The 27,280-nt window shown below is 48.9% G+C and overlaps 2 protein-coding genes across 2 annotated transcripts; both read left to right on the top strand.

The window, feature by feature from the left end:
• The first annotated feature begins 2,997 nt into the window (after window positions 1-2,997).
• On the top strand, window positions 2,998-4,592 carry LOC130851997 (collagen alpha-1(I) chain-like). The gene is made up of 2 exons (XM_057732646.1): window positions 2,998-3,359; window positions 3,449-4,592. The coding sequence occupies exons 1-2, from the start codon at window positions 2,998-3,000 to the stop codon at window positions 4,590-4,592; spliced, it is 1,506 nt and encodes a 501-aa protein (XP_057588629.1).
• An 8,886-nt stretch (window positions 4,593-13,478) lies between these two features.
• LOC130852620 (ras-related protein Rap-2a-like) lies at window positions 13,479-14,795 on the top strand. The gene has a single exon (XM_057733762.1). It carries the CDS (start codon window positions 13,534-13,536, stop codon window positions 14,134-14,136), a length of 603 nt encoding a protein of 200 aa, XP_057589745.1. The 5' UTR covers window positions 13,479-13,533; the 3' UTR covers window positions 14,137-14,795.
• Window positions 14,796-27,280: the final 12,485 nt, after the last annotated feature.

Below are 27,280 nucleotides of genomic sequence, written 5' to 3'. Positions count from 1 at the left end.
AGGGCCCCCGCCATCAGCAGAAAAGAAGAACGGTCCCTACTTAATGCCACATACAAAGATGGACTCTAGAGAGAATAGAGACCCAAAGGTAAAAGGTAAAAATATAAAGTTAGAGGAAAATGCAGAAGAATCTAACACCTGGACAGGGAAGGACTTCTTACACAAAGATCCAAAAGCATAATCAGCAAAAAAACAATGATAAACTTGATTACATTAAAACAGGCTTTTTCTTAGTGGACACCACAGACAGGTTAGAAAGAGATAAGAGAATGGGTAGAGATATTAACAGTGTCTAAAATTGCGGTGGAAATCTCTAGAAAGGACAGGAACACCTGTGAATCAACAAGGCTGATGGATGGGGTAGCAACTGAGGCAAAGGCTTCTTTGGGGTCTCAGGGTGTGTGTGGAAGGGTGAGGGGGCAGGAGATCTTCCTGGGAACAGGAAGAGCATGTGTTTATATTAGTTTCCTGCAGCTGCTGTAACAAATTACCATAAAGCTGGTGTTGGCAAAAGACGGAAGAATTGCTTGGTATAGAAAACCCATACATTTGGTGTCAGAAGTGTTGTGAGTAGAGGAATAGTTTTCCTTTCACCACATTTTCTTTTTTTTTAAAGCTCTTTATTGGAATATAATTGCTTTACACTTTTGTACCAGCTTTTGAGGTACACCAAAGTGAATCAGCTGTATTGATGCATATATCCCCATATTCCCTCCCTCCCGCGACTCCTTCCCATCCTCCCTATCCCACCCCTCTAAGTCATCACCCATCATCGAGTTTATCTCCCTGTTATGCAGCAACTTCCTGCTAGCTATTTTACATTTGGTGGTGTATATATATCAATGCTACTCTCTCACTTCTTCCCAGCTTCCCCTTCGCCCCCCTCAACCCTGTATCCTCAAGTCCATTCTCTACATCTGCATCTTTATTCTTGCCCTGTCACTGGGTTCATCAGTACCATTTTTTTAGATTCCATATATATGAGTTAGCATACAGTGTTTGTTTTTCTCTTTTTGGCTTACTTCGCTCTGTGTGACAGACTCTAGGTCCATCCACCTCATTACAAATAACTCAATTTCATTCCTTTTTATTATTCAGCTATTATTCACCACATTTTCTTTATCCATTCAACTCTGGTGGGACATTTGGGTGGCTGCCACCTCTTGGCTGTTAGGAATAATGCTGCAATGAACAGGCCTCCAGTTAATTTTAAAGAAGCTGAAGCTGCCTGCAGTCAAGTCATTTTTTATCTGCCTTTCCTTCCCCTTGTCCTCCTTCTTTTTCTAGAAAATAAAAGAGTAACTCTTGTACAACTGTTTTGGCGCTGAGACCCAGAACTTGTTTAAGAATTTAAACACTGTTTTAGCTGGTCCCATAAGCTCAGATATATGGTACTTTAATATATTTTAAAAGAAATTCTGGAGACTTCATAGTACTTTAATATATTTTAAAAGAAATTCTGGAGACTTCCCTGGTGGTCCAGTGGCTAAGACTCCGGATCTTCCAATTCGGGAGGCCGGGGGTTGATCCCTGGTCAGGGAACTAGATCCGTCATGCTGCAGCTAAGAGTTTGCATACCACAACTAAAGATCCTGCATGCCTCAACTAAGACCTGGCACAGCCAAATAAAAAGAAAAAAAATGTTTTTAAATAAATAAAAGAAATTCTGCAGTTTGGGGCTATATTTCCTCTTTCAAAAAAAATTATTTAATTTTGGCTGCTTCGGGTCTTAGTTGCCACCCGAGGGATCTTCATTGCACATGCGGGATCTTTCGTTGCAGTGTGCGGGCCTCTCTCTAGTTGTGGCGCGCTAGCTCAGTAGTTGTGGCTTGCGTGCCTGGTAGTTGCTATGGCACCTGGGCTTAGCTGCCCCATGGCATGTGGGATCTTAGTTCCCCCACCAGGGGTTGAACCCGTGTCCTCTGCGTTGGAAGACGGATTCTTAACCACTCCACCACAAGGGAAGTCCCTATATCTCCTTTTTGACCTTAGAGATAGCAAAGAGTTTTTAAATATAGATTTCCAGGTGGGAGGGTCTTTTTGTTTTCTGATTTATTTTTATCTTCTGGTTTTATTGTGTGATATCACAGAATATTGTCTACATGATTTCTATTTTTTGGAACTTATTTTAATTTGGGGGGGAGGGTAGTACTTGAAAATGTTCATGGATGTCCCCTGGGAAGGGCTGTGAGACTCGTGGGCCAGAGCAGCTCTGTGCTGGCCCAGCTCTTCCTCTGTCCTGGGCTGGAAGGACAAGCCTGGCCTTCGCATCATCTCCCCGTCCCCATGGGACTGTCCTGGGCCTGGGGCCCCAGCTCTACTGATACTGAAGCTTCCTGGGAGCCCTGAGGCTGGTGGGATGTGCCAGGTAACACCCCCACTCAAGTCTGGTCACTCAGCCACCCACCTCCCACCCCCATCAGCCTGTAACCCTGATCACCCCCTTCCCAGCAGGCTTTGTCTAGAGACCACAACCTGGTCCCTCCCTGGGACCCTGCTCAGCGTTAGTTTGTGCCCTTCCCCCAGGAGGACCCTCGGCTGGGTGGGGAGGGCATCACTTTGGGAGCCTAAATACACAGGACCCCCCTCCCACCACCCACCTTTTTTCCAGCCTTGGCCCTAGGTCCAGCAGAGGGCGCCCTGGCCCATTCCTCAAAGTCCCAGGAGTTCTGGGAGCCCAGGGGTCCAGACAGATGGTCTAGCCTTGGGAGTCCTGATTAGAGGCTGGGGAGCCCCTGCCGCTCAGGTGGGGACGACCCGGCAGGTCTGGGGCCTGTGTGCTGGGTGGTCCCCCTCACAAGGTGAGATGGAAGTCCCTCTTCCTTTCTGTTGCTTCCTGATCCCTGCACTAGGAGGCGGTGGGGCAGACACCTGGAGTCCAAAAGGGGGGCTTGACGTTCCTCATCTAGAAGAAAGAGGCGGTTTGTTCATGTCCCTCCTCCCTCCCCTCCCCTCCCGCCTCCCTAATCACCACGTGCCCACCGCCTGCTGGGGAGAATGGGCAGGCGGGTCTTCCTGGAGTCCAGGTTGGTGTCAGCCGCACCGCCCCTTCCTCTCTACACCACACTTTTCAGAGAATTAGCCCTTTTTTCAGGGACCCAGAGCTCTGACCCCAGCCCAGGAAATCCCGCCCTTCCCGTCCCGAGCTCCCGTGTCCCTGGGGTCATAGCCTCCCTGCGGTGCAGGACCGACACGGACAGAGACCTGGAGACCCTGGTGCGCTTGGCCCAGGCCTGGGCGCCGCGGAGCCTGGGGGACAGCCAAGGGACCCGCGACATCGTCAGCCCCTTTGGAACCGGGCCGGGCGGGGAGAGCCCTAAGCGCGGTGGAGCGGGGAGAGGGCCCCGGGGCGGAGAGGGGTCATTCTGCGCGCCCTGGACCCTGTCCTGCCCTCCGGCACATGGGAAAATCGTGGAAGCTCTGCTGAGCGGCCCTGTTCTCCGTCCAGGGACCTTGGCGCCAAGGCCGCAGCCCGGCCCGTCCACGACCCCGAGGGCATCGAGGCCCCGCCCCGGGGGCGCTCCCGCGGTGACCCAGGACCTCACCGCAGGTCGCACCCGGTGCTCAGGAGCCCGGCCCGCCTCCACCTCCAGCCCACCTGCGCGCACGCCTGGTCCGCAGGCCTGGCTCTCGGCCGCGACCCCCAGGGCCGGCCCGGGGCCCGCGACCCCGCCGAGGCCTCCCCGCCGCAGGATGCGCTCGCCACGGCCCGCGTGGCCTCGAAGGAGACACCGGGTCGGAGCAGCCGAGGCCGTAGGCGGGCGCAGGGCCCCCCCCCCCCCCCCCGGCCCCGCCGCCTCCTGCCACGCGGCGCCGGCGCCTCGTCGAGGGCTGGACCCGCGCGGAGACAAGACCCCCCCAGGAGGCGCCCACGCCGTCCTGCCGTCCACGCCCCGCGAGTGCTCCGCACCCGTGCCCGTCTCCCAGGCCCTCCCATCGGAGCCGCGCGGGGGACACGGGGGAGGCAGTGGGGGAGGGGGCGCGGCGACGTGGCGGGGCGCCTCCCTTCCGGGGGCGACAGGGAGACGCCCACAGCGGGCTGCAGCCTCCGCTCGGGGAGGAAATGCAGGGGCCGGGGTCGGGGGGCCCGGGGACCGCAGAGGCGCCGCGGCCCCGCCCCCGCTCCCCCCGCAACGCGGGCCCAGCTCCGCCCCCGACACCGCCTCCCGGGCCAGGGTCCTCCGGCCTTGAAATGGCGAGCCCTGTGCTCCCGGAGCTCGGACCGCATCTCAGGCCCTGGACCACCTGGCGGGCACCGGGAGCCGGGGAAGGATGTCCGGGAGGGCGATCCGGGAGGCAGCGCGGAGAAAGGAGACGCGCCCCTCTGGCCCGGGGGGAGGGAGTGGCGGAGGAGGGTTGGCGGGACGAGAGGGCAGGGGTCCCAGGGCGACCCCTCTCCCTCACCCCCGCAGACGCCTCTCTTGTCGGACTCCAGGCGGGGACCCAGGAGGAGCTGGAGGCGGGGGTCGCAACTCCTGGCCCGTCCGCCCTCCAGCCTGGATGTCCCAGAACGAGTCAAGATGGGCAAAAGGCCCTCGCGGGCATCCTGGCCTCTGGCTCTGAAACAGCATCTGCACCGCGGGAGGCACTGAATTATTGGTAGTTAACGGATGGATTGAATCAAGGAAGCGACATCACTTCAGTCTCCTCGACTAGGGACTTGGGTTTCAACTCAAGTATGTCTGTGCTCCCCCGCCCCACGCTTGCACACGTCTTCTCCAGCAGTCTTCACTCTGAGGTGTACCAGAACTTTCCAAGGACTGGCAGGTACACGCAGCTCTAAAGGAATCAGTTTCCAGTTTCTGGAGTCCCATATGAACTCTTTCCTAAAACCTACCTCCCCAAGAAAGCCCTGGAGACACGGGGTCCTGCTGGCTCTCTTATGCTCTGGCCATGCACGCGCTCCTTTCCGAGGGCTCACCTGGCACCATGGCCGAGGTCCAATGCTCCTTGGTGAAAATTTGGTGCAAAAACAAAACGTCCAGGGAGACAAACAAAAGACAATTCACAATTTGCTTTAGAATAGATAAAGCTTCCTTTAAGCAAATCACTGCAAACCCAAGTAGCACTTCTGTCTGTTCTCTCTTACGCATATTTATTTAAGAGCAAACTTAGAAACTGGATATTTTGGCTCTAGTTGACATGTTCTGAATACATATATAGTATAAAGTGGCAGTGATGACAATTTCTTCACCTGACTTTGTCAAGAAATGCCAGACTGCCAGGGCAGTGACCTTGGAGGGAAGGACAGAGCATCAGGAAGACACGTTGCTCTTTATTCCAGGAGTGGTCCCTCAAGGTCAGGCAGCTGCTTTGTCCAGGTCTTGTCTGAGAAGCAGAACTTAAGCGAGGAGACGGCTATAACAGGGGCACTTGTGGAGAGTCTCCAGGGCTGATGCTGGCGCTCAGTGTCCACAGGGCAGGTTGTCAGGAAGGGGAATTCAGGAGCGGCCTGAAGCCTCCTGAGTAGGAGCTGGTGCCCCTGAACACAGGCTGAAATCCAGTACAGGCTGAGATACCAAGGTCAGTTCTCCTTGCCTCTGACCTTGGTAACTCCCGTGTTCCGTGAAAGCCAGTATTTTTATTTAGTCTCACAATTTTTCTCATATCTCTATAATCTATTTTTTTTTGTTTTTAAAGCATATTTACCTTATAGGTATATCTTATAGGTGTGACTTTGATTGGGTACCCCTACTGCCTGAGAATTAGACTGTCTGTGCTAGCTCTTGCTTGTGGTGACTTGCTCCCATATTTGTTCTGTAACTTTGGAGCACGAGCTTTATCTGAGAGGATCACGAGAGACCCCGACGGAAGGTGCATCCCTCCAGAGAAGTCGGCTTACGTTGCTTTTGGGATCCTAAGGAACTACCCACTTGGACTCCTTAATGTTAATTTCTCAACTTGCTGTTTCTAGGACCTCCCAGGCACGTTCCGTTTACACCCCCGCAAACCCCACCCCCACCCCAGGACTGAGACCTCATTACAGATTTTAAGGAAGATCTTTTATATTTTGTCCCAGGAAGGGCCCTGGATAGAACATTTTCTTTCTCATCTCCTTCTGCTGATGGTTTGAAAATTTTTGAATTCATTCATTCACTGAGAATATGGCCCTTCTACGATGCAGACTTTGTGTGGGAGTCTGGTTCTGACTGGGAACTTTATAAAGGCTCACCATCTTGTCTCTCTTCTCCATTACGCCCAAAGCTCTTGGTTACCAAGATTGCAAATACCACCCCCACCCCCCCCACCCCATTTTCAGCAGCTTCTTTGTTTGGGACATTTCCTCTTCCCCACTGCTGCAGTTGTGCAAGGAAGGATTTTGTAATCATTCATTCAGAATTTCTAGTCTCAGCAGATTTTTCCAGTCACCTAAACGACTTAATTGCTGAAAAGAGAGTAACCACTTCTACTTTGCAGTGGCTACGTCCACATTTGTCTTCACTGCTAGACCTGTCAGCAGGGACGGCCCAGCAGTTTGCAGTAGTTCCAGAGGTCCTCAGAGGGCTCCTTTGTTTGCTGCTCCCAGGAGGGTCATACAGTTGTTCTCCACAGAGGCAGCAGCAGCTGCGTCTTTCCTGGGAATGCTGTCCTTCTCTGTGCCTGGAGTACTGAGACCGGTTCCTTCCAATTGGGTGGAGACTTGGAGGTCAGAGTGATTCTCTCTGGCCTAGGGCCAAAGGCTCAGAGACAGTTACAGGCTCCCAGGCACAACAAGGTCTAGATAACAAGACCAGGCCAGGTGTTTGAGGAGTGGGCACCTGGAACATGGTGTGAAGTTTGCTACCTGTGATTCTCTGCCATGAATTTCAAGGGGCTGCTCCCAGTGGGGTGGCCTGTAGGTTTGTGGGGCTGCCCACCATGGGCAGGTGAGTCCAAACGTTCTTGAGTCTCCTCTGTCATATCTCTCGGGTGTTTGGTCTCGGGCAAGAGTAATGAGGTGTCCTTACTGGGCTCTTTCACAGCCCTGCATTAACCACTGCCTTATCCTATACGGCGCTCTACAGCCTTGCGGGTGCAAACAGCCTCAACAAACAATTAGCAAATTCATTTCATTGGTATACTGAAAAAACCAATATACCAGGATAAATTAGGGTTCAATTCAGAAAGGCAAGCATTTATGCAACCACCCAATGACTATGGTCAGTTTTGCTATGACACCTCGTAAGCACTGCTAAAATTCAGGGTGTCCTGCAAAATTGCACAATAAAAGATATAGGACTGGGGACTTCCCTGGTGGCGCAGTGGTTAAGCAATCTGCCTGCCAATGCAGGGGTTCCATCCTTGGTCCAGGAAGATCCCACATGCCACGGAGCAACTAAACCCATGTGCCACAACTACTGAGCCTGTGCTCTAGAGCCCACGAGCCACAACTACTGAGCCCACGTGCCACAACTACTGAAGCTCACAGGCCTAGAGCCTGTGCTCTGCAACAAGAGAAGCCACCACAATGAGAAGGCCTCACACCACAACTAGAAAAAAGCCTGTGCACAGCAATGAAGACCCAACGCAGCCAATAAATACATAAATAAATTTATTTAAAAAAATAATAAAATATAGGACTTACAGCGAAAATGGGGTTGGAACAGGACACTCAAAATACTTCATCAGTGACACATTTTTTGAAAAGATGGGAACCTAATAAAAAAGGTTAGCGCAGTTGTACAATTTAAATTGTTTATATTTTTTTATTTTTAAAAATTTATTTATTTTTGGCTGGGTTGGGTCTTCATTGCTGCGCGGGCTTTCTCTAGATGTGGCAAATGAGGGCTACTCTTTGTTGTGGTGCACAGGCTTCTCATTGTGGTGGCTTCTCTTGTTGCGGAGCATGGGCTCTAGGTGCACGGACTTCAGTAGTTGTGGCACACAGGCTCAGTAGTTGTGGCTCGTGGGCTCTAGAGCAAAGGCTTAGTAGTTGTGGTGTACGGGCTTAGTTGCTCCGCGGCATGTGGGATCTTCCCGGAGCAGAGATGGAACCCATGTCCCCTGCACTGGCAGGCAGATTCTTAACCACTGTGCCACCAGAAAAGTCCCTAACTTGTTTTTTAAGATACATAAATACTACCAGAAAAATGATTCTTTATTTGAAAAGGCCTGAAGTTTGCTTGTGGAAGTAGGTATTGGAAGGGTTGCAGCTTATGAGGTATTGTGAGGTGGTTGGAAGGTTGTAACCCTGGTGTGGACGGGGGTGGGGTGGCTCATAACATAGAGGTTAGGAGGTAGCTGGGAGACGTTTGAGGTGTGCGAGTGCGTGTGTTTTCCTACACACCTCAGTTCAGCTGGTGGAGTCTTCTGTGTCCAACCTAGTATTCCTCATAAACAAAATCACACAGAATGCAAAATTCACATTATGCGCCAACTGTTGCCTAACGTTCAGTGTGTTGGAACAAATTCACCTTTTCAAAGCAAGCGTCATAGCAGGACTGTAGTTATGGTGTACCTGTGGGAGGCACTGCCCCACACACAGTAGATTCAGCAATATACTACCTCTGCCCTCATGGGAGATACATTGTAACAAAGGGAACAATAAATAATCAATTTCATGTAATACAATTTGTGTACCACCCTCCCCACCCCCAATTCATATGTTGAAACCTAACCTCCAAGGTGATGGGCTTTTGGAGGTGGGGCCTTTGGGAGGTGATGAGGTCCTGAGAGTGGAGCTCTCATGGATGGGATTACTGTTCTCATAAAAGAGAGCCCACAGAGCTCCCTGCCCCTTCCACCATATGAGCACACGGCAAGAAAACGGCTACGTATGAACCAGGAAGTGTCTCTCATCAGATGCTGAGTCTGCTGGCACCTTGACCTTAGACTTCCCAGCCTCCAGAAACGTGAGAGATGAATACCCAGCCTATAGTGTTCTGTTATAGCAGCCCGAATGAACTAAGCCAGCAGGACAGTAAGTGATGGGTTTGTGGGAGCTGGAATTGTATCCCCCCAAATTCCTGCGTCGAAGCCCTAGCGCTCTTATAGGTTGACGTGTTAGTTTCCTGGGGTGGCTGTTAAGAAAGCCCCACAGACTGGGTGACTTAGAAATTCAGTATCCCACAGTCTGGAGGCCAGAAGTCTGAGATCAAGGTGTTGGCAGAGTTCCTTCCTTCTGTGGGCTGTGAGGAAGCCTTCTTTCCATGCCTCTCCCTTAATTTCTAGTGATTTGCCAACAAGTCGTTGGCTTGTAGAAACACCACCCCAATCTCTGTCTTCCTCTTCAGGTGGCATTCTCCCTGTGTGCATGTCTGTGTCCAAATTTCCCCTTCTATATGGACATGAGTTACGCTAGATTAGCGGTTCACCCTACTCCAGTGGGACCTTGTCTTAACTGATTATATCTGAAATGACCCTATTTCCAAATAAGGTGACATTCTGAGGTGCTGAAGGCTACAACTTCAACATGTGAATTTGGGGGGCATACAAGTCTACCTGTCACTTACTTAAAAGGGGTGAGGGAAGACCCCTTTAAGTAAGTGATATATGAGCAAGAGACATGAACGAAATGAGTGAGGCACGCAGACCTCTGAGGGAACAATTCCAGGAGAGAATAGCAACTGGGAAGGCTCTGAGATGGGAAACAGACTGGCCTGCCAGAGGAGCAGGTCGCTGTGTCCAGCAGGGAGCAAGGAGGAGCATGGTAAGAGATGAGGTGAGAAAACAGAATGATTCACCACTAGGAAATCCATCAACTGACAATCAACAAATTAACAAAATGGAAGGAGAAAAGCCTTATGTGTTTATCAGGGGCCAAAACAAAACAAACAAACACATTCCCAGTGAAAACACTAAGGTATAAATAGATGAAAACAGCTTCTTATGATAAAGAATATCGGTTAGAGAACAAAAGCATCCATCGTATTAGCTGTGCGATATAAGGACATTTATGTTATTCAGAAATGAGGAGGGATGCCAGCAATTACGTCTTTGGTTCAATATTGTTATTTTTGGAGAGCCTAGCTAAAGCAATAAGATAAGAAAAGGAAATAAGCAGTATTCTCATCATTGTTTGCAGATAATGTGCTGCTATACACTTCCCCCCTACCCCAAATGAGGTATTTTTGAACTATTAGAACTGAGTCACGTGGGCATAGGGAGATCAGACTTGTGGTTGCCAAGGGGGAGGGTGGAGAGGGAGAGGGATGGACTGGGAGTTTGGGATTGGCAGATGCAAACTATTACATTTACAGTGGATAAACAGCAAGGTCCTACTGTATAGCACAGGGGACTATATCCAATCTCCTGGGATAAACCATAATGGAAATGAATTAAAAAAAAAAAAAGAAGAACGTATAGGGACTTCCCTGGTGGTCCAGGGGTTAAGACTCCACGCTTCCAGTGTAGGGGGCCTGGGTTCGATCTCTGGTCAGGGAACTAGATCCTATATGCCACAACTAAAGATCCCACGTGCCACAATGAAGATCCTGCATACAGCAACTAAGCCCTGGCACAGCCAAATAAATAAATATTTAAAAAAAGAAGAATGTATGTATGTGTATAACTGAGTCACTGCTGTACAGCAGAGATTGGCACAACACTGTAAATCAACTATACTTCAAAAACTTTTTTTTAAATAGAATGAGTCAGTCATCTTTTATGCCCTAACCTCAAGTTCTAGGGGTATACTTTCTTGCTCTAGTGATGGCTACCACAACCAGCTGGTCATGCAGATAGAGCCTGGCTGCCACTTGCCTCAGCTGCACTGCACACCCTTGCTCTCTACTGCTGCTGCCTGGATGCTTCTGGAGCTGACTCAGCCTGCCTGGCACACATGTACACCTGGAGGAGGCAGTCTGCAGGGCAGCCCTGGAGCAATGAGGAATGGGTGCCAGTAGATACGGGCTCCCCTCGCTTCTGTGCATCAGTGGACAATTCTGACGTTTGTTCTGCACTGCTCCTCAAAGCACTTCCACAGCAGTGATAACCCAACGCACCTGGCACAGAACTCTCCCACCTTTCCCTGTTTCTCTCTTCTAGGGCCCTCATTCCTGATCCCTGTGATCACTTCCAAAAATAAACTATTTGTCCACAAGACCATGTCCCATGTCATAGATTCTGCTTGTGGAGGGAACCCGAATTAAGAGAGTTAGTACCAGAAGAGGTTGTAGAAAGCAGAACTTCGGGGTAGAATTCTAAGACTCGTCACACACTTTTCAGACCTCGTTGTAGGGACTTTACTGCTGGTGGTGAGTGAGCTGGTGACGAGGTTTGGCCTGTGGCAGTTATAATGACTCACTAGGGGTGGATTAGAATGTGGTACAGGTGGAAGGGGACGCATGGGCTTATATGCTAGTGGTGGTACTTTAACTGCGTTGAGGCGATGGTAATTAGAAGGACGGTGGGGCGGGATGACTTTTGTTAAGGGCTTTAAAAGCCTCAAATAATAATGACCGGCTCAAACCAGCCAACTATCAATTTAAGGTGCCCTGTGAATGTGTGGCAGCCTTATGGCAACCGGAAGAAACTCTTATCTCCTGCAGGCACAGGGCACTGTGTGATGAAAATCAGTCCTGGCTTAGTCACATCTCTGAATAATGTTGGTTTTAGTTCTTTCTGCAGCCACATTTAATCTCCTGTTTAACCTATCAGTGGGTGTTTTCTGTTAATTAAAATGTATGTTTTCCATTTCTAGTAGGTTTTTTTTTTCCTTTTTGGGGGGAAGACTCTCTTTCACATCACTTGACCATAGTTTATAGCCTCTTGTTCCTTGCTCATATTTTTAAGCTTTTCTTTTATTCCCTTAAACATGTACATAATTATTTTGTGTGTCTGATAACACCAATATCCGCAGTTTCTGGATGTGATTTTGTTGCCTGGTGTTTCCAATGGCTCTCACTCAGAGTGATTTTTTTTTTCTCTCTGTGCATTTTGTGACTTTTTGTTGACAGTGAGTTCCCTATGTTCCCTCAAAAGGTATGCACGGGGAGTTGTTGAAACCTAGATGGAACTTGCATTCCTCCAGAGAATATTTGCAGTTTATCCTTTTAAAAAAATTGATTTTTAGTTTTGTTACTTTGCAGTCAGAAAAGTCTTGTAAGATTTCTCTATTTAGAAGTCAAGTTGTCTGTTGTAGTAAGTATATAATTAATATTATACATTAAGGCTGTTCCATGCACTGTCGCTGACCACAGACACCAAGGTGCAGGATGTCCTATTGTCACTTAACCTTTATTTCTGAATCTAGGCTGCCAGGGAGGCAGGAAATTCCAGCTCAGCCAGTCTTGGGGCCCTGGCCCCTCAGGGCTGAATGGAACGAGGGAGGTTCAGCCGTACCCCAAGCCGAGGGAAAGGGACTGTGTGGCTACCTCATCTCCACTTCCAACCCAGGCCTGCAGGCCCCCTGAAGTCCTAAGGCACCTGTTAGTGCCCGAAACAGACAGTGTGCAGAGTTTACTCAGGCGGGCAATCCCAGGACTTTCCATCCAGCCCTCTCTGTCCCGACACAGCTTTTCTCCTCTGACATCAAGGAATAGCAAGAATGTTGTGTAGCTGGAGAGCAGAAGCTTGAGAGAGACTGGAGCAGGAGAGTCAGACCTGGGGGAGTCCCTTTCTAAGTACGGTGACCCCATGCCGCTGGGTGAATGGGTTCATGCTTTCATTGTCGGGGTTGGGATGGAGTTATGCAGTCACTCTACTCTTAGATCAGGAGGGCACGGCAGAAAGCCAGGGAGGGTTTAAGTGGGGGAGTGAAATGCGATTTGCATTTTATAAAGTTCCCCGGGGCTCTGCTCAGTGAGAAGACAGGGCTGGAGGGGGCCGGAGTGAAGGCAGGGGCACGAGGGACCCAGGCACACAATGGGCGCCAGGAGGGAGTACCCTGGGACCCTCGGCTGAAGCTCCCCCCCAGGTTCCGCCTTCCGTGGGGTCCTCCCGGGCTGGAGAGGGGCCCCAGCGGCGCAGCCCCGCCAGGCCTGACCCTGAGCGAGGCCAGTCTGGCTTCCGGCCACGAGACTGGATCTGACATGGTGGAGAAATGCTGGTGTTTCCCGGTTGACGCGGAAGGGATCGGGTTACCTTCTGGCCCCGAGGACCGAAGGGGCTCTGCTGGGAAGGGGCGCAGGGAGCGGGGGCTGAGGGGCGGGCCCCAGCCGGCCGGCCGGCGGGCTCCTGATGGGAAAGGCGGAGCGGGGCCTGGCAGCCCGGGGCCCACCCGAGGGAGGCCTGCGACGTGGAGCGGGTGGGCGAGGTCGGCGCCAGGCCGCCCGGGGTCGGGGGCGGGGCAGACGCGGCGCCAGGCGCGGAAACCGGGGGCCGGGAGCGGGGCGCGCGGGGCCTCCGTCCTGGAGGCGGGGCGGGCGACCCCTGAGCCGCCGGGAGCGGACCGGGGCCCGGCGGGGGCAGGCCGGGGCGCGACGAGGGACGCCCGCCGCGGCCCGGCGCCGGAGCGCGCGCGCCGAGCCCCCCGGCCCCCCTCCCGCTTCGCCCCTGCCCCGCCCCCTTCGCCCCCGGCCCCGCCCCTCGCCCCGCCCCCGCGGCCCCGCCGCCCGGCCCCCGCCCGCGCGCGCCATTCCTCGGGCCGCGCGTCCCGCCTGCCGCGCCTCGGCCATGGCCGGCCTGGGGCCGCGACCCGCCAAGGGCTACCGGGTGGTGCTGCTCGGGAGCGTGGCGGTGGGCAAGACGGCGCTCGCCACGCAGTTCGCCTGCGGCAGCTTCCCCGAGCAGTGCGAGCCGTCGGTGGAGGAGCTCTTCAGCAAGGTGATCGAGGTGAACGCCGCGCCCGCCCTGCTGGAGATCGTGGACACGGTGGGCGCCGAGCACCTGGTCACCCTCAAGGACCTGTACATCAAGAACAGCGACGGCTTCGTGGTGCTCTACAGCGTGTGCAGCGAGGCCTCGTTCGAGGCGGTGCGGCCGCTGCGGGAGCGCATGGGCCGGCTGCGGGGGCCCAAGGCCGTGCCGCTGGTGCTCGTGGGCACCAAGGCCGACCTGGACGCCCAGCGCCAGGTGCTGACGGCGCGGGGCCGCGCGCTGGCCCGCGAGTGGCGGTGCCCGTTCCTGGAGGTCACGGCCAAGAGCAAACTGATGGTGGACCAGGTGTTCACGCAGGTGGTGCGCGAGATGGAGGCCCTGGCCCCGCCCGAGGAAGAGGCTCCCGCCATCCCCACGAACGCGCAGGAGACGTGGCCATCGGAAAGATTCATCGGCTGATGTGCAGCGGCTCAGGTTTCCCGTGTTCGTCGCTTTTCTGGATTTCTGAAGCTCACTTTGCTACTCTGCCTTTTGGAAGAAAGTTATCCAGCTGTAAACAAGTGGTTGCTTCTTTATATTGACTCACATCCGTGCTTCAAACTGTCCACGGCGCTTCTTAAATATTTGTCGAAAACTTTGTTTACCTCTGACAGTGCTGGAAGAAGAAATTGAAAATCGATTTTTTTTTTTTTGTGTACGGAAAGAGTGCTACCCTTTTCTTCGAGTGGAATTAGTTACCGGTTTTTTGTTTTGTTTTGGTTGTTCTTTTTGTCAAAACTAACACCTTCAGATGTCATCTGACATTTGACATTGATAGAGGAACATGAATTAAAATTTAAGCTTTCGATTCCATGAGGCTTTCATATGTTTCCCTCTCATTTACAGCCTTGAATGGCAGTAGTAATATTTTCCTCTCTGCGTATTTCTAAATATAGTTATGACATACATAGCGTTGGTTTGAAAGGGACATTGTATACCCTGGGAGGGGAAAAATCAACTGTGTACACAGGGGAAGATGGCTGAGCTGCAGCCTGCAGTTTTGTAATTGACATCTAGTCAGTTTCTGCCTCTGTAAATTAAGTGGAAATAAAACGACTTTAGAAGTTGGTGGTTTTTAATATTTGTCTTTCTGGAACCTAAAGCTACAATTCGTAAAGTTTCCATACACCATATCTTTGCTTTTCAGTTATTTTCCAGGACAAGTTAGTTACCAGAGTGAAAACTGGCACCACATCTTTTTGTGTTTTTGCAGAAGTGCTTTCGGCAGCGAGTTTTCTTTTTCCTTTTTGCTTGCCAGAGACGGATGTGTTGTCTGAATACCTGCCTAGTTTAACAGTGACAGGGGTACTGAAGTAGAAGCAAAACGTGAAGAATCTTTTTGCATAGTTTTCACATAACGATAGAAGAGGGTTTTTCCACTGGTTTAAAAATGTTGCTTTATAATTTAAAAAATTGGTCTTTGATATGAGTTGCTTGTGTTTATTTGCACAAGTTAACAGTTTTACCTTAGCTGCTGCCACAAAATTTTCAAATTTAGGAATCTGACTTAGCCATTTGAACATCCTTCTAAAAAAATAAACAAGAAAGCTCCGTGCCTGTGATCTGAAATAATTTCATTAAATTAAAGTTATCTTTTAAGTGATGGTTACACAAGGCTCTGGGAGTTTTATTTATATTGTATATGGTGTTTGACTAGAAGAATGGATTTTAACACAAAATATATATTTTAGAACCTCACAGTGCCTGCGAGCCAATTTGTCCCACAGGAGAGGGCTAGGCTGGGACCTCCCCTGTCTTTTATTTCTTTCTCTTTCCCCTGGATGTTGGGGGCGGGGGCGGTTGGGGACTTACTTTTGAAGCCTTGAAATCCAGCTAACTCACTACTCTCCTCTGACCCTCTGTATCCTGGTGTCACGCCTCCTGGCAGTGTTACCTCCCACCCTCTTCCAGAACCATCATTTCTCCAAGGCGACAGTTCAAACACAGGGAGCAGGGCAGGGGGCGGTGATGGGGGGTGGGCAGGAAACACCTCCTGGCCTCAGCTTTGTCCAAAGCTTCCCCCTCCTCCTGCTGAAGCAGAGGTTAAAAACCCAAGACGGTCCCCTGACTGGGTGTGGGCTGTGTAGAGAAACCCCCGGATGGGGGTGGGGTGGGGGTGGGCGGGTGAACAGTATCCCCCTCCCAGCCCTGAGAGCTGGGCGCCAAGGACTGCAAGCTGGTGACCCCCCTCGCCCTGCCTGCCCTGCCTTTCTGACTCTACCTGCCTATGCTGAGGCCTCCGGGGAGGTTTGTGCCCCTGGATCCCAGGCCCTCTGGATATCAGGCCTGATTTGGGAAAAAATTCACAAATAGCCATTTCTTCCTTGAAATTACTAGAACCACCTGAGACTACCACTCAGATCCAAGTGTCGGCTTAGAGCCCAGAGGTGTTCCTGTCTGACTGGTCAAAACAGGAATGATCAGGCTCACGTGATCAGCTCCTGTGACCTCAGGCATATGTATGAAACAGCGTTCTGGGTGTAACATGGGTGCGTGCGCGCGCGGACACACACACACACACACACGCACACATTAAAGACCCACACTGATTTTCTTTCTCTTCCTGCATTTCTAATTTATAACTTATGTATGTTATTTACAAGTTTCCTGCAGTCCCTCTGGCCTCAACTGAGGCCTAAATAACTCTACGGTGAATTTGCAAGTGGCCAGTATGACCATTTGTCAGGGTGCAGTGGTACCGGGAAGTACTGTGCCGAGGTGAGGGACCCGTGAAACTGTGGCAGCCAACTTGACAGCTTGAAATGTGTTCAAATCGCAAGCCCTTTTTATAACCCTGGGGAATGTGAAACTGGTTTCCAAAGAGGGTGGAACAATTCACTTACCCACAAGCAGGGTGAGTGCTTCTGATTTTGCAAATGCCCTGCAACTCAGGGCATGGACAGATCTTTTTCTTGCCAATCTCTTATGGTTTCAGTTCGTATTGCTCAGAGTACTGGTGATGCTGAGAATTTTTTTTTTTTGGCCATGCTGCGTGCCTTGTGGGATCTCAGTTCCCTGACCAGGGATCAAACCCAGGCCACAGCAGTGAAAGTGTTGCAGGAAGGGAGACCCTTTCCAGGGCCTGAGAGGGGGCTCTTGTCTCACACTCGGAAATGAATTGTCCGAAGGAGACGCGACACACGTGCTGACAAAGCAAGAGACTTTATTGGGAAGGGGTGCTGGGCGGAAAGCAGGAGGGTAAGGGAGCCCAGGAGGACTTCTCTGCCACGCGGCTTGCAGTCTTGGGTTCTATGGTGACGCGTGGGTTTCTGGGTTGTCTCTGGCCAATCACTCTGACTTAGAGTCCTTTCCTGTGGCGCGTGCATCTCTCAGCCAAGATGGACTCCAGCGAGGAGAATTCTGGGAGGTGAGTAGGTCATGTGGACTAGCATTTCATTTTGACCTTTCCCATATTCTTCTGGTTGGTGGTGACTTGTTAGTTTCCTGTCATAAAATAAATCATGCAAATTATTATTGTCTGCCTGGCCAGGGTGGGTGGTTACAATCTGTTTCCCCTAACAAAAGCGCCAAGTCCTAATCACAGGACCACCAGGGAACTGGTGATGCTGAGAGTTCTTTTGGAGGTTTTTAAATGACATTTGATTTCCTCTTCTGTGAAACGCCTGCTCTTTTTACCTACTTTTAAAATTGTGTGATGTATCCTTTTCTTCTTGGTTCTTGGCCCCTGAGATGCCCCCAGTGATCCCCACCTCCTGGTACTCATGCCTTTGTGTGGTCCCCTCCCCTCGAGTCTGGGCAGGACCTGGTGACTCTCTTCTAAGGAATATAACACAACAAGAGTAATGGGATGTCATTTCCAAGATTATGTTCCAGAAATGCTGGTTTCTGTTTTGCTCCCTCACTGTCTCTTTCTCAGAGCACTTGTTCTGGGGAAAGCAAGCTGATCTGCTGTGACTAGCTCAGTGGAGAGCGCCTTAGGGTCTGAAACCCACCAACAGCCTCATGAGGGAGAGGGAGCTCGGGAGGGGGATCTTTTCCCAGTTGAGCCTTGAGATGACAGCCACCCCAGCTGACCCTTTGCTGCGGCCTGTGGGAGACCCTGAGCAGAGGACCCAGCTGAGCCACAGAAACTGCGATGATAAGTGTTCACTGTTTTACACCACTGTGTTTTAGGGTAATTTGTTATGCAGCAATAGAGAACTAATATAGCTTTTTGGTATCTGGAAGTGGGGTGCTGACACACAAACACCTAAAATTGCAGGAGTGGCTTTGGAACCAGGCTGTGGGCAGAGGCCAAAGGATTCTGAGGAGTGTTAGGTAAATGCGAAGTAACCTTGAACAGGCCATCAGTGAAAAGCTGGACTTTGAGCATGCTGCCAGTAAGGAACAGAGGTTCCTGTTATGTAATGGCAGAAAGCTCAGCAGCCCTGTCAAATCTATAGTTAAAGGGAAAGCCCAAAGCTGCCCACTGCTTATTGTGTTTGTTTGTTTTCTGGCTGTGCCACGTGGCTTGTGGGATCTTAGTTCCCTGACCGGGCATTGAACCCAGGTCCCAGCAGTGAAAGCATCGAGTCCTAACCACTCTACCACCAGGGAATTCCCCAAAAGGTGCCCATTGAAATTCATGATCTAGCTGGTAGATTTCCAAGCAAAGTGCAGAAGGTGCTGCCTGGTTTCTTCTTGCTGCTGATCGTAAAATGTGAGAAGAAAGAAAGAAATTGAGAGAACTGGTAAACAAAAAGGAACAAATACTTGATGGTTTTGAAAACTACCAGTTTCTCCAAATGGCAAAAGAGGCTAAAATTAAGAAATGACTTCCAAGTGGATTTCAGATCCAGAAGAATTGGTCTAAAAATGAAGCCAAGGGTGTGACCGTAAAAGCTTTTACAAAGACCTCAGACAGATCAAAGCTGACACCTCAGAGTACTGTCCAGCCACACAACGGGTCTCTTAAGAAGACTGAGGTGAGCCCACACATCCTCCCGATCAAACAACAGGGCCTCAAGGAAGGCTGGATATTGCTCCTCACACAAGTCAGTAGGAGCCCAAGGTGCAGGAGCAGGACTTATCTCAGAGACTTTTGTGGGCTTGTCTTTTCTCTGATGGAGTTAGCCTCAAATCATAGGTGATACGCAAAGTTTTTGAAAGAATTATATCAGCAAAAGCACTACCAGCTTGGACTAAAAGAGACAGAGCCAGTTAAAAATGAAAGGAGATTTTGGAATCATCCCCTCACACACACCCATGGTCACCCAAAATTTTACTGGAAGGAAGCAGGCTGAGAAAACTACCTGGTTGCAAACACATGCTATCTTTCATTAAAAAATAATAATTTTTTTTTTTAAATGAAAGGATGACTCCGAGGGCAGAATAAAGAGCTCAGAGGACAGAGTCCAAAGCAATGGAGGATTATTTCCAGGATTTAAGACCAAACTAAAGAATTTCTTGGCTAGGTTTCAGAATTGCTGTGCACTGGTGATTCTTTTGTGTTTCCTATCCTCTCCCCTTTTTGAACAGGAGTGTCTAGAGCAGCTATCCCATGTCAGTTGCACCACTGTATATAGGGGGCATGTATGGCAGGTGAGAGGCAGATAACCTATCTCTTAGTTCCATGGATCTACAGACCAAGAGAAACTATATTTGAGCAGCTGTTTGCTTAAGGAACTATACTAGAGGAGCCTCATCCTCACTCGACTTGATTTGATGTAAGGACAAGATGACGAGATTGTAAACTTTAAGCTTATCAAACATAGAAGATTACTAATCCGTTTTATAATGTTAAACTAACCTTGCAAGTTCCTAAGATAAGCTCCAACTGGCCATTGTTTGCTATAAATTTGATACAATTGATCAATTGGTTTTCCTAAGATTTTGTTTCACATTTTTGCATCTATGTTTATGAATAAGACTTGCCTATAGTTTTCTTTTCTTATGCTCCTTTGTTTGCATTTGGTATCAATATTATGTTAACATACACAAAAAAGTAGTGGGGACTCTTCCCTCTTTAGAGATTGAAATTATCTGTTCTTTCAACTTTTGGCAGGTATTGCTTGTAAATCCATTATTTTGAAAAGATTTTTAATGTCCTTCATTGTTACAGGTTTTATATTTTTTTCTTAATTTAGTTTCCTAGTTTGTATTTTTCTAGGAATCTATACATCCTATGTCTTTTCAAATGTGTTGGCATAAAATTGTTCATAACAACCTCTTACAAGATTTTAAGTAACTGTAGCATCTCTGGTTACATTCTCCACTTTGTTCCTAATGTTGTTTATTTATGTCCTCTCTCTAGCCCTGGTTCCTTCTCTATCTCTCTATCTCTATCATCTCTATCTCTATCTCTATGTTCATATCTCTATCATCTCTATCTCTATCTAACTTTGGTTTATTCCAAAATTCACAAAAGAAAGTCAATATGTTCTCAGAAGAGATTCTGAGTTTAGCATATAGGATGCTCATTAAGAGATGCTTTGGGGAACGATGCCTCTGGAATGAAGGGGAGGGAAGTAGGAGGGCAGAGGGAGGAGCTGAACTGCAGCGCAGCCCTGATAATGGCCGCAGCCAACGCCACAGGGATCGCTGAACTAGAATGGCTCTTCAGGTGTTCTGAGTTGGGTAAGAATGTCCAGGTCTTTATACTCTCCCATCGGGTCAGTCATTGGATGTGGGAAGTCACCAGATGCGTGATACTGAGCAAGGCTGCTCTCTACAGCTGAGGCAGTCCCTGATTGACAGCTGAAGTCTGTCAATCAATAGCCCTCTGGCAGCTGAGACCACAAGCCTGTTGAAGGAGAACCTGGGCAGCACCTCTGTAGTCCATCATGGCAACAGTCAGATCTTTACTCTCCTTGGTTTGCTTTCAGTCTAGCTCACTCATGCCTCAAGTTCATCTTTCTTCTAAGTTTGCTAGAATTAGCCTGAAGCAGCCAACACGTGCCACTTACTTGTTTTTTTCTAACTGCTTCCCTTACTACATGTACCAGTCAATTCGGAAGAAAGAAACTAGACCGATTGTTTTAACAGAAAGAATTACATATAAAGAATTGTCCACCAGGTATTAGAAAACTGAAAAAGCAAAAAGGTGACGATAATTTATCCCAGAGCTGGTATTTCAGGAAGCAGCGACCATGCCTAGTGCTAGGGGAACAAAGGCTGAGACTATTAAAACTTGGAAGCTTAGAGGAGGGATCCTGTGGAAACGGAGAGCCAGCCCTCTGAGGACGGGCTGTGTCTGATTTGCACGGATGCCTCAGTAGCTGCATGGAGGGACCTCACAGAGCTGAGATCCAACATCCCTGAGGACAGGGCACCAGCGGCCTAGTGCTAGGATTCCTGAGGAGGGGCGATGAGGCTGGTTCTAGAAATGTGGGAAAACTTCAAACTGGAGTCCACTGCTGCTGTTGAAGTCACCTGCTACACTCACGGTGAAGCCCCATTTCTCTGGCAAACAGAGAAGAATGAGTGCATTTTCCCTCCTCTGGCCTTCCAGTTGACATCCATTACCCACTTGGGGGAGATGCTAACAGGCAGCGGGTCGGCAAAGGAGAAATGTGTTTACAGAGACGCTGCCTTAGCATCAGGAAGCAGAGAGTGGAAGTGTGGGTGTGAAGAAGAGAGAATGATAGCACAGCCCCCTTTTGACTACGAAGCACCCATACACACCTTTCTACACACACAAATTGAAAATGCTCTCCCCCGCATCCCAAACCAAGAGACACAGAGTCCCAAGAGTCATGGCACCCATCTCTGGGATACAGTTACAGTATCCACCTCTGGACTACAGTAGACTCCATAAATTCAGGCCCAGTCCCATATGAATATGCTGTTACTTAAAGACTAAATTTTAAGGTTAACTACCACCTGCAATCCTTCTATAAAATAATGGGAAGAAGAAGGGAAAGAAGCTACCAGTGATGCCACATGACAGGAAAGGAAGAAGATATTCATGGCTGCCGCAGGCACTGTGTCTGTAATCCATCATGAGGCCACAGTTGATTTTTAAATTGTGATAAAATACACATAGCACAAATTCTGCCATTTTAGCCATTTTTAAGTGTACAGTTTAGTAGTGTTAAGGATATTCACGTTGTTGTGCAACCAATCCCCAGAACTTTTTCATTTGTAAGACTGGAACTCCGTATCCATTAAACAACAAATCTTTACTATTCCCCGTCTTCACTGTGCCTCAAACCCACCATCCCACTTTCTGTGTCTGTGCATTTGGCAACTCTACTATCTCACAGAAGTGGAGCCAAACAGTAGTTTTCTTTTTCGCGACTGGCTTATTTCACTTGGAGTGATGTCCTCAAGGTTCATAATGTTGTAGCCTATGTCAGAGTTTTCTTTCTCTTTAAGGCTGAATAACATCCCATTGTGCTATGTATACATATACATGTGTATGAGTAGACCACATTTTGTTTATTCATTCATCCATCAGTGGGCACTTGGGTTGCTTCCACCTTTTGGCTATTGTGAATAGTGCTGCTAAGAACACGGGTGTGGACTTCCCTGGTGGCGCAGTGGTTAAGAATCCGCCTGCCAATGCAGGGGACATGGGTTCAAGCCCTGGTCCGGGAAGATCCCACATACCGAGGGGCAACTAAGCCCATGCACTGCAACTATTGGGCCTGCATGCCACAACTACTGAAGCCCATGTGCCTAGAGCCCGTGCTCCGACAGAAGAGAAGCCACTGCAAAGAAAAGCCCATGCACCACAGCAAAGAGTAGCCCCCGCTTGCCGCAACTAGAGAAAGCCCTCATGCAGCAAAGAAGACCCAAAGCAACCAATAAATAAATTTTAAAAATTAAAAAAAAGGAACATGGGTGTGCAAATCTCTCTTCAAGACCCTGCTTTCAATTTTTTTGGATATATACTCAGAAGTAGTCTTGCTGGACCATATATGGTAATTCTGTGCTTAATTTTCCAGGAATTGCAATCCTGTTTTCCATAGCAGCACTTGCTCACCAACACCAACAGAGTGCAAATGCCTCAATTAGTCCACATCCTCAAGACCGCTTGTAGCTGTTTTTTTCTCCCCATAGAAGTCATTCTAATGGGTGTGAGGTGATATCTCATTGTCGTTTTGATTTGCATTTCCCTAAAGATTAGTGACATTGAGCATCTTTTCATGTGCTCATTGACTATTTGTATTTCTTCTTTGGAGAAATGTCCATTCAAATTCTCTGCCCATTTTTTAATCAGGTTTGTTGTTAAGTTTTAGGAGTTCTCTGCCTATTCTGGGTGGTGATCTCTTATCAGGTATGTGATTTGCAAATATTGTTTCCCATTCCTTGGGTTGCCTTTTTACTCTCCTGATAATGTATTTTGATGTACAAAATTTAAAATTTTTCACGAAATCCAGTTGTTCAGTTTTTCTTTTGTTGCCAGTGCCAAGAGATCACTGCCAAATCCAAAGCTGGGAAGCTTTTGACCTATGAAAACATAGGTTTAGGTCTCTTCTACTTAATTGGTCTATGTTTGTCTTTATGCCAGTATTACACTGTTCTGGTTACCACAGCATTGGGGTAGTTTTGAAATCAGGAAGTGTGCCTGCCAGCTTTGTTCCTTTTCAAGGTTGCTTTGGCTGTTTGGGATCCTTTGACACTCCATATGAATTTTAGGATGGGCTTTTCTATTTCTGAAAAAATGCCATTGAAATTTTCATAGGGATTGCATTGAATCTATGGATTGTTTTGTGTAGTATTGACATGTTAACAATATGAGGTCTTCCAATCTATGAACATGGAATGTGTGTGCATTTATTTGTGTCTTTAATTTTTTGGGGAATATATTGTCATCTTCGCTGTACAAGTCTTTCACCTCCTTGGTTAAGTTTATTCCTAATATTTTATCCTTTTCGATGGTATTGTAAATGGAGTTGTTTTCTTAATTTCCTTTTTGGATTGTTCACTGTTAGAGTATAGAAATGCAACTGATTTTTGTGTGTTGATTTTATATCCTGCTGCTTTGTTGAATTTATTACTGCTAACAGTCTTGTGTTGTTTTTCTCTTTTGTGAAATCTTTAGGGTTTTCTACATATAAGATCAAGCCAACAGAGATACTTTTACTTCTTCCTTTCCGATTTGGGTGCCTTTTTTTTGTTTTACTTGCACTAACTGCTCTAGCTAGGATTTCCAGCATAACGTTGAATAGAAGTGGTGAAAGCAGGCACCCCTGCCTTGTTCCTGATCTTAGAGTAAATCAGTCTCTCATCATTGAGTATGATGTTCCCTGTGGGCCTCTATATGTATAGCTTCTATTATGTTTAGGTAATTTCCTTCTATTCCTAGTTTCTTGAGTATTTTTATCATGAAAGGGTATTGAATTTTGTCAAATGATTTTTTTTTCCGCATCAGCTGAGATGATCATGTTTTTTTTCCCCCTTCACTGTTACTGTGGTGTACGTTGATGAATTTTTGTATGTTGAACCACTCTCGCATTCCAGGAATAAATCCCTCTTAGTTATGGTATATAAGCCTTTTAATGTGTTGTTGAATTCTGTTTGTGGGCATTCTGTTGAGGACACAGTTGCTTTTCCCCCAGTTTTACTGAGATATACGTGGCATAGAACACTGTGTAGGTTTAAGGTGTACAGTGTGATGATCTGATACACACACATACTACAAAATGGTTATCACAGGTAGGTTAGATAACACATCCTTTACCTCACATGATTACCATTTTTATCAGTGTTGTGACAAGAACATTGAAGATCTACTCTCCCAGAAACTTTCAAGTATGATTTTTATAATTTCATTCCACTGTCCATTCCTTGTTTGCTTCCCCCTTACCCAGGACTCAGCTGGCTGGAGTTCTTTACCTGGTAGTATGACCCAAACATTCATTCCCAAAGGATATGAGTCCTCAGTAGGTTTCTGCCACTTTCCGGTTGATACTGTTTTTTTCTGATAAACTTTTACTATTGGAACAGAAGTCCCAAGAGGCATCTCAAAGAACCCACCTGGTCTCTGGGAATAATAGTGAGAGGAGTGGTTCCTCCACCACCCTTCGACTCCCAAACTCCTATATTCTGGCTACGGGAAAAACAGCACCAAATAGTCGTCCCTGATTAAAGATTATGTCACAACCTGTAAGATGGAGTCCCATCCTTTCAGGGTGTTGTCCACCAGTTGGTGCTAAAATGGTCTTCAGGAGACCATTCAACCTTTCCATCAGGCCAGCTACTCATGGTGAGCGAACAGAAAGGAGGACCATTGAATTCCATGGGCATAGCCTATTACTTCATTTCTTTTTCTGTAAAATTAATCCCTTGATCAAAGGAATGTTCTGTGGGATACCATGAAGGTCCATAAGGCATCCTGTAAATCTGTGGGTGGCGGTGCTGGCAGAAGAATCCCAGGCAGGGAAGGCAAATCCATATCCAGAACAAATGTCTACCCCAGTGAGGGCAAACTGCTGCTCCTTCCACGGTGGAAGAGATCAAATGTAACTGACTTTTCACTGAGTGACTAGTTGGTCCCTTGGGAAGTGACACCATATTAGGGGCTCAGTATTAGTTTCTGCTGTTGGCAGGTTAGAGACTCAATGGTGAGGACAGCCAGGTCAGACTTGGTGAGGCAAAGTCCATGATGTTGAGTCCGTTCACAGCCTCCATCCCTGCCTCCTTGGCTGTCTTGTACGTGGGCCCATTGAACAAGCACTTGGATGGATGGCTAAAGAGGCGGAACTGCTATGCACTGGATGGACTCTCTTGCCCAACTATTTATTTTTTAAATTTTTTGGCCACGTGGCATGGCGTGTGGGTTCCAGAGCGTGTGGGCTCTGTAGTTTGCAGCACGCAGGCTCTCTAGTTGAGGCGCACGAACTCAGTAGTTAGGGTTGTGGCGCATGGGCTTAGTTGTCCGGAGGCATGTGGGATCTTAGTTCCCTGACCAGGATTGAACCCACGTCCCCTGCACTGGAAGGTGGATTCTTTACCACTGGAAGCCCAGGGAAGTCCCAGATCACCTCTTTACCAATCTTCCCATCTTGTTTTTTTCAAGTCTCTGATGATCCAGCCAAGCCATTAGCAGCTGTCCGTGAGCAAATGTAGAGTCACCCTTCAGCCCAGGCAAAGTGGCCAACAGCCCAGCAGAATGCTGGAAATGAAACATACTGGGAGGACTTTCCTTCCTCACTCCCCTTTAGGGCCACCTCTGAGTGGGACTGCAGAGCTGCAGCCATCCACTTCTGGACCATCTGTAAACCAGGATCACAGTTTTTCCTCCTCAATCAGCTAGTCGTAAGGACCTCCCTGTGAGGCCATAGGTTTGGACTGTGGGTGAGGAGACAAGGCAGTCGGAGGAGGTGAGGCACACAGCCTATCAGCACACTTTGACAGGCTCTTTAGGTACACGGCCTACTGTCAAAGGCACTTAAGACAACAGTTTTACCATATGTTTTTCCGTGCTGCCACAGGGCTCACCCGCTTCCCAGCCCAAACAGATGCATATTTACACCAAGAGGGAAGCAGCCCCCCGCCACCTGGGAGCTGGCCTGGCCCTCACAGCTACGCCATGGCGTTCTCCTGCTGAACATAAACAAGCTCACAGAACACGACGGAGATGGAGCAAGACAAAAACCAGAGGGCTCTGTAATCAGGTCTAAACACAGACAAAAATATGAATACCTTCAAAACCACAAAAAGTGGACTTCCCTAGTGGTGCAGTGGTTAGGAACCGCCTGCCAACGCAGTGGACGTGGGTTCGATCCCTGGTCGTGAAGATCCCACATACAGAGGAGCAACTAAGCTCGTGCGCCACAACTACTGAGCCTGCCTGCCGCAACTACTGAAGGCTTCGTGCCTAGAGCCTGTGCTCTGCAACAAGAGAAGCCACTGCAATAAGAAGCCCATGCACCGCAATAAAGTGTAGCCCCTTAATTCTCCTACTAGGGATGAAACCCTCGCCCCCTGCAGTGGGAGTGTAGAGTCCTAACCACTGAACTGCCAGGAACGTCCCTGGAGTAAAGTCAACTTGTTCAGTGACAGGTGGTGTGCTCCTCTGGTCTTTAGCTAGAGGGCAGTGACGCCACCCATGCCTCACCCGTGGTGGTCAGGCCACATCATTTCTAGCAGCAAAACTTGCGGCAGTCAGGGTGCAGCAGGACCACTGTAGGTAATCTAAGCAAGGCTGACGTGATCAGGAAGAGTGGGAGGAGTAGGTTCTGGGCTTCCTCTCTGAGAAGGACTTCCACAATAATAAAAACTGCATGGGGCTTGGTGGGGAGTTCCACCCTCTGGGTCTCCCACTGGAGTCCTGAGTTTGCAAAACATCCAGAGCTACCATCCCAGGTTCTGGCTGACAAACTAGAGATCCTTCTGCTGCTACTGTCACTGCGGTCCCTGCCTCCACTGGAACCTGCTAAGAAAGTCCCCACCCCTTCACAACCTTGCTCATCAGCAGAAAAGAGCAAAGAGCAGCAAGGGCATGGCCTCCACCCCCTTTCCCACTTCCAAACCTCCTGGAAGATCATGTAGTTGGCAGACTCCAGCTGCCGTGCAGACCTGGGACGGAGGAAGTGGGGACACGCCGCTGTAGCAACTCCCACACCGCAGCCTCGAGCAGCTGCAGGACCTTTTTCTTTTTCTTTCTTTCTTTCTT

Source organism: Hippopotamus amphibius, chromosome 4 (genome assembly GCF_030028045.1).
Source record: "Hippopotamus amphibius kiboko isolate mHipAmp2 chromosome 4, mHipAmp2.hap2, whole genome shotgun sequence".
In the NCBI taxonomy this organism is placed as follows: Eukaryota; Metazoa; Chordata; class Mammalia; order Artiodactyla; family Hippopotamidae; genus Hippopotamus; species Hippopotamus amphibius.
Note: the sequence above shows the minus strand (reverse complement) of the source record. Positions and strands in the feature narration are given on the sequence as shown.

Excerpts from the sequence above, each read along its gene's own strand:
- LOC130851997 (XM_057732646.1), top strand. The coding sequence starts at position 2,998 with ATGGGCAGGCGGGTCTTCCTGGAGTCCAGGTTGGTGTCAGCCGCACCG. Across the intron at positions 3,360-3,448 it reads GGGCCCCGGGGCGGAGAGGG|GGACCTTGGCGCCAAGGCCG; the intron begins GTCATTCTGCGC and ends TTCTCCGTCCAG.
- LOC130852620 (XM_057733762.1), top strand. The coding sequence starts at position 13,534 with ATGGCCGGCCTGGGGCCGCGACCCGCCAAGGGCTACCGGGTGGTGCTG.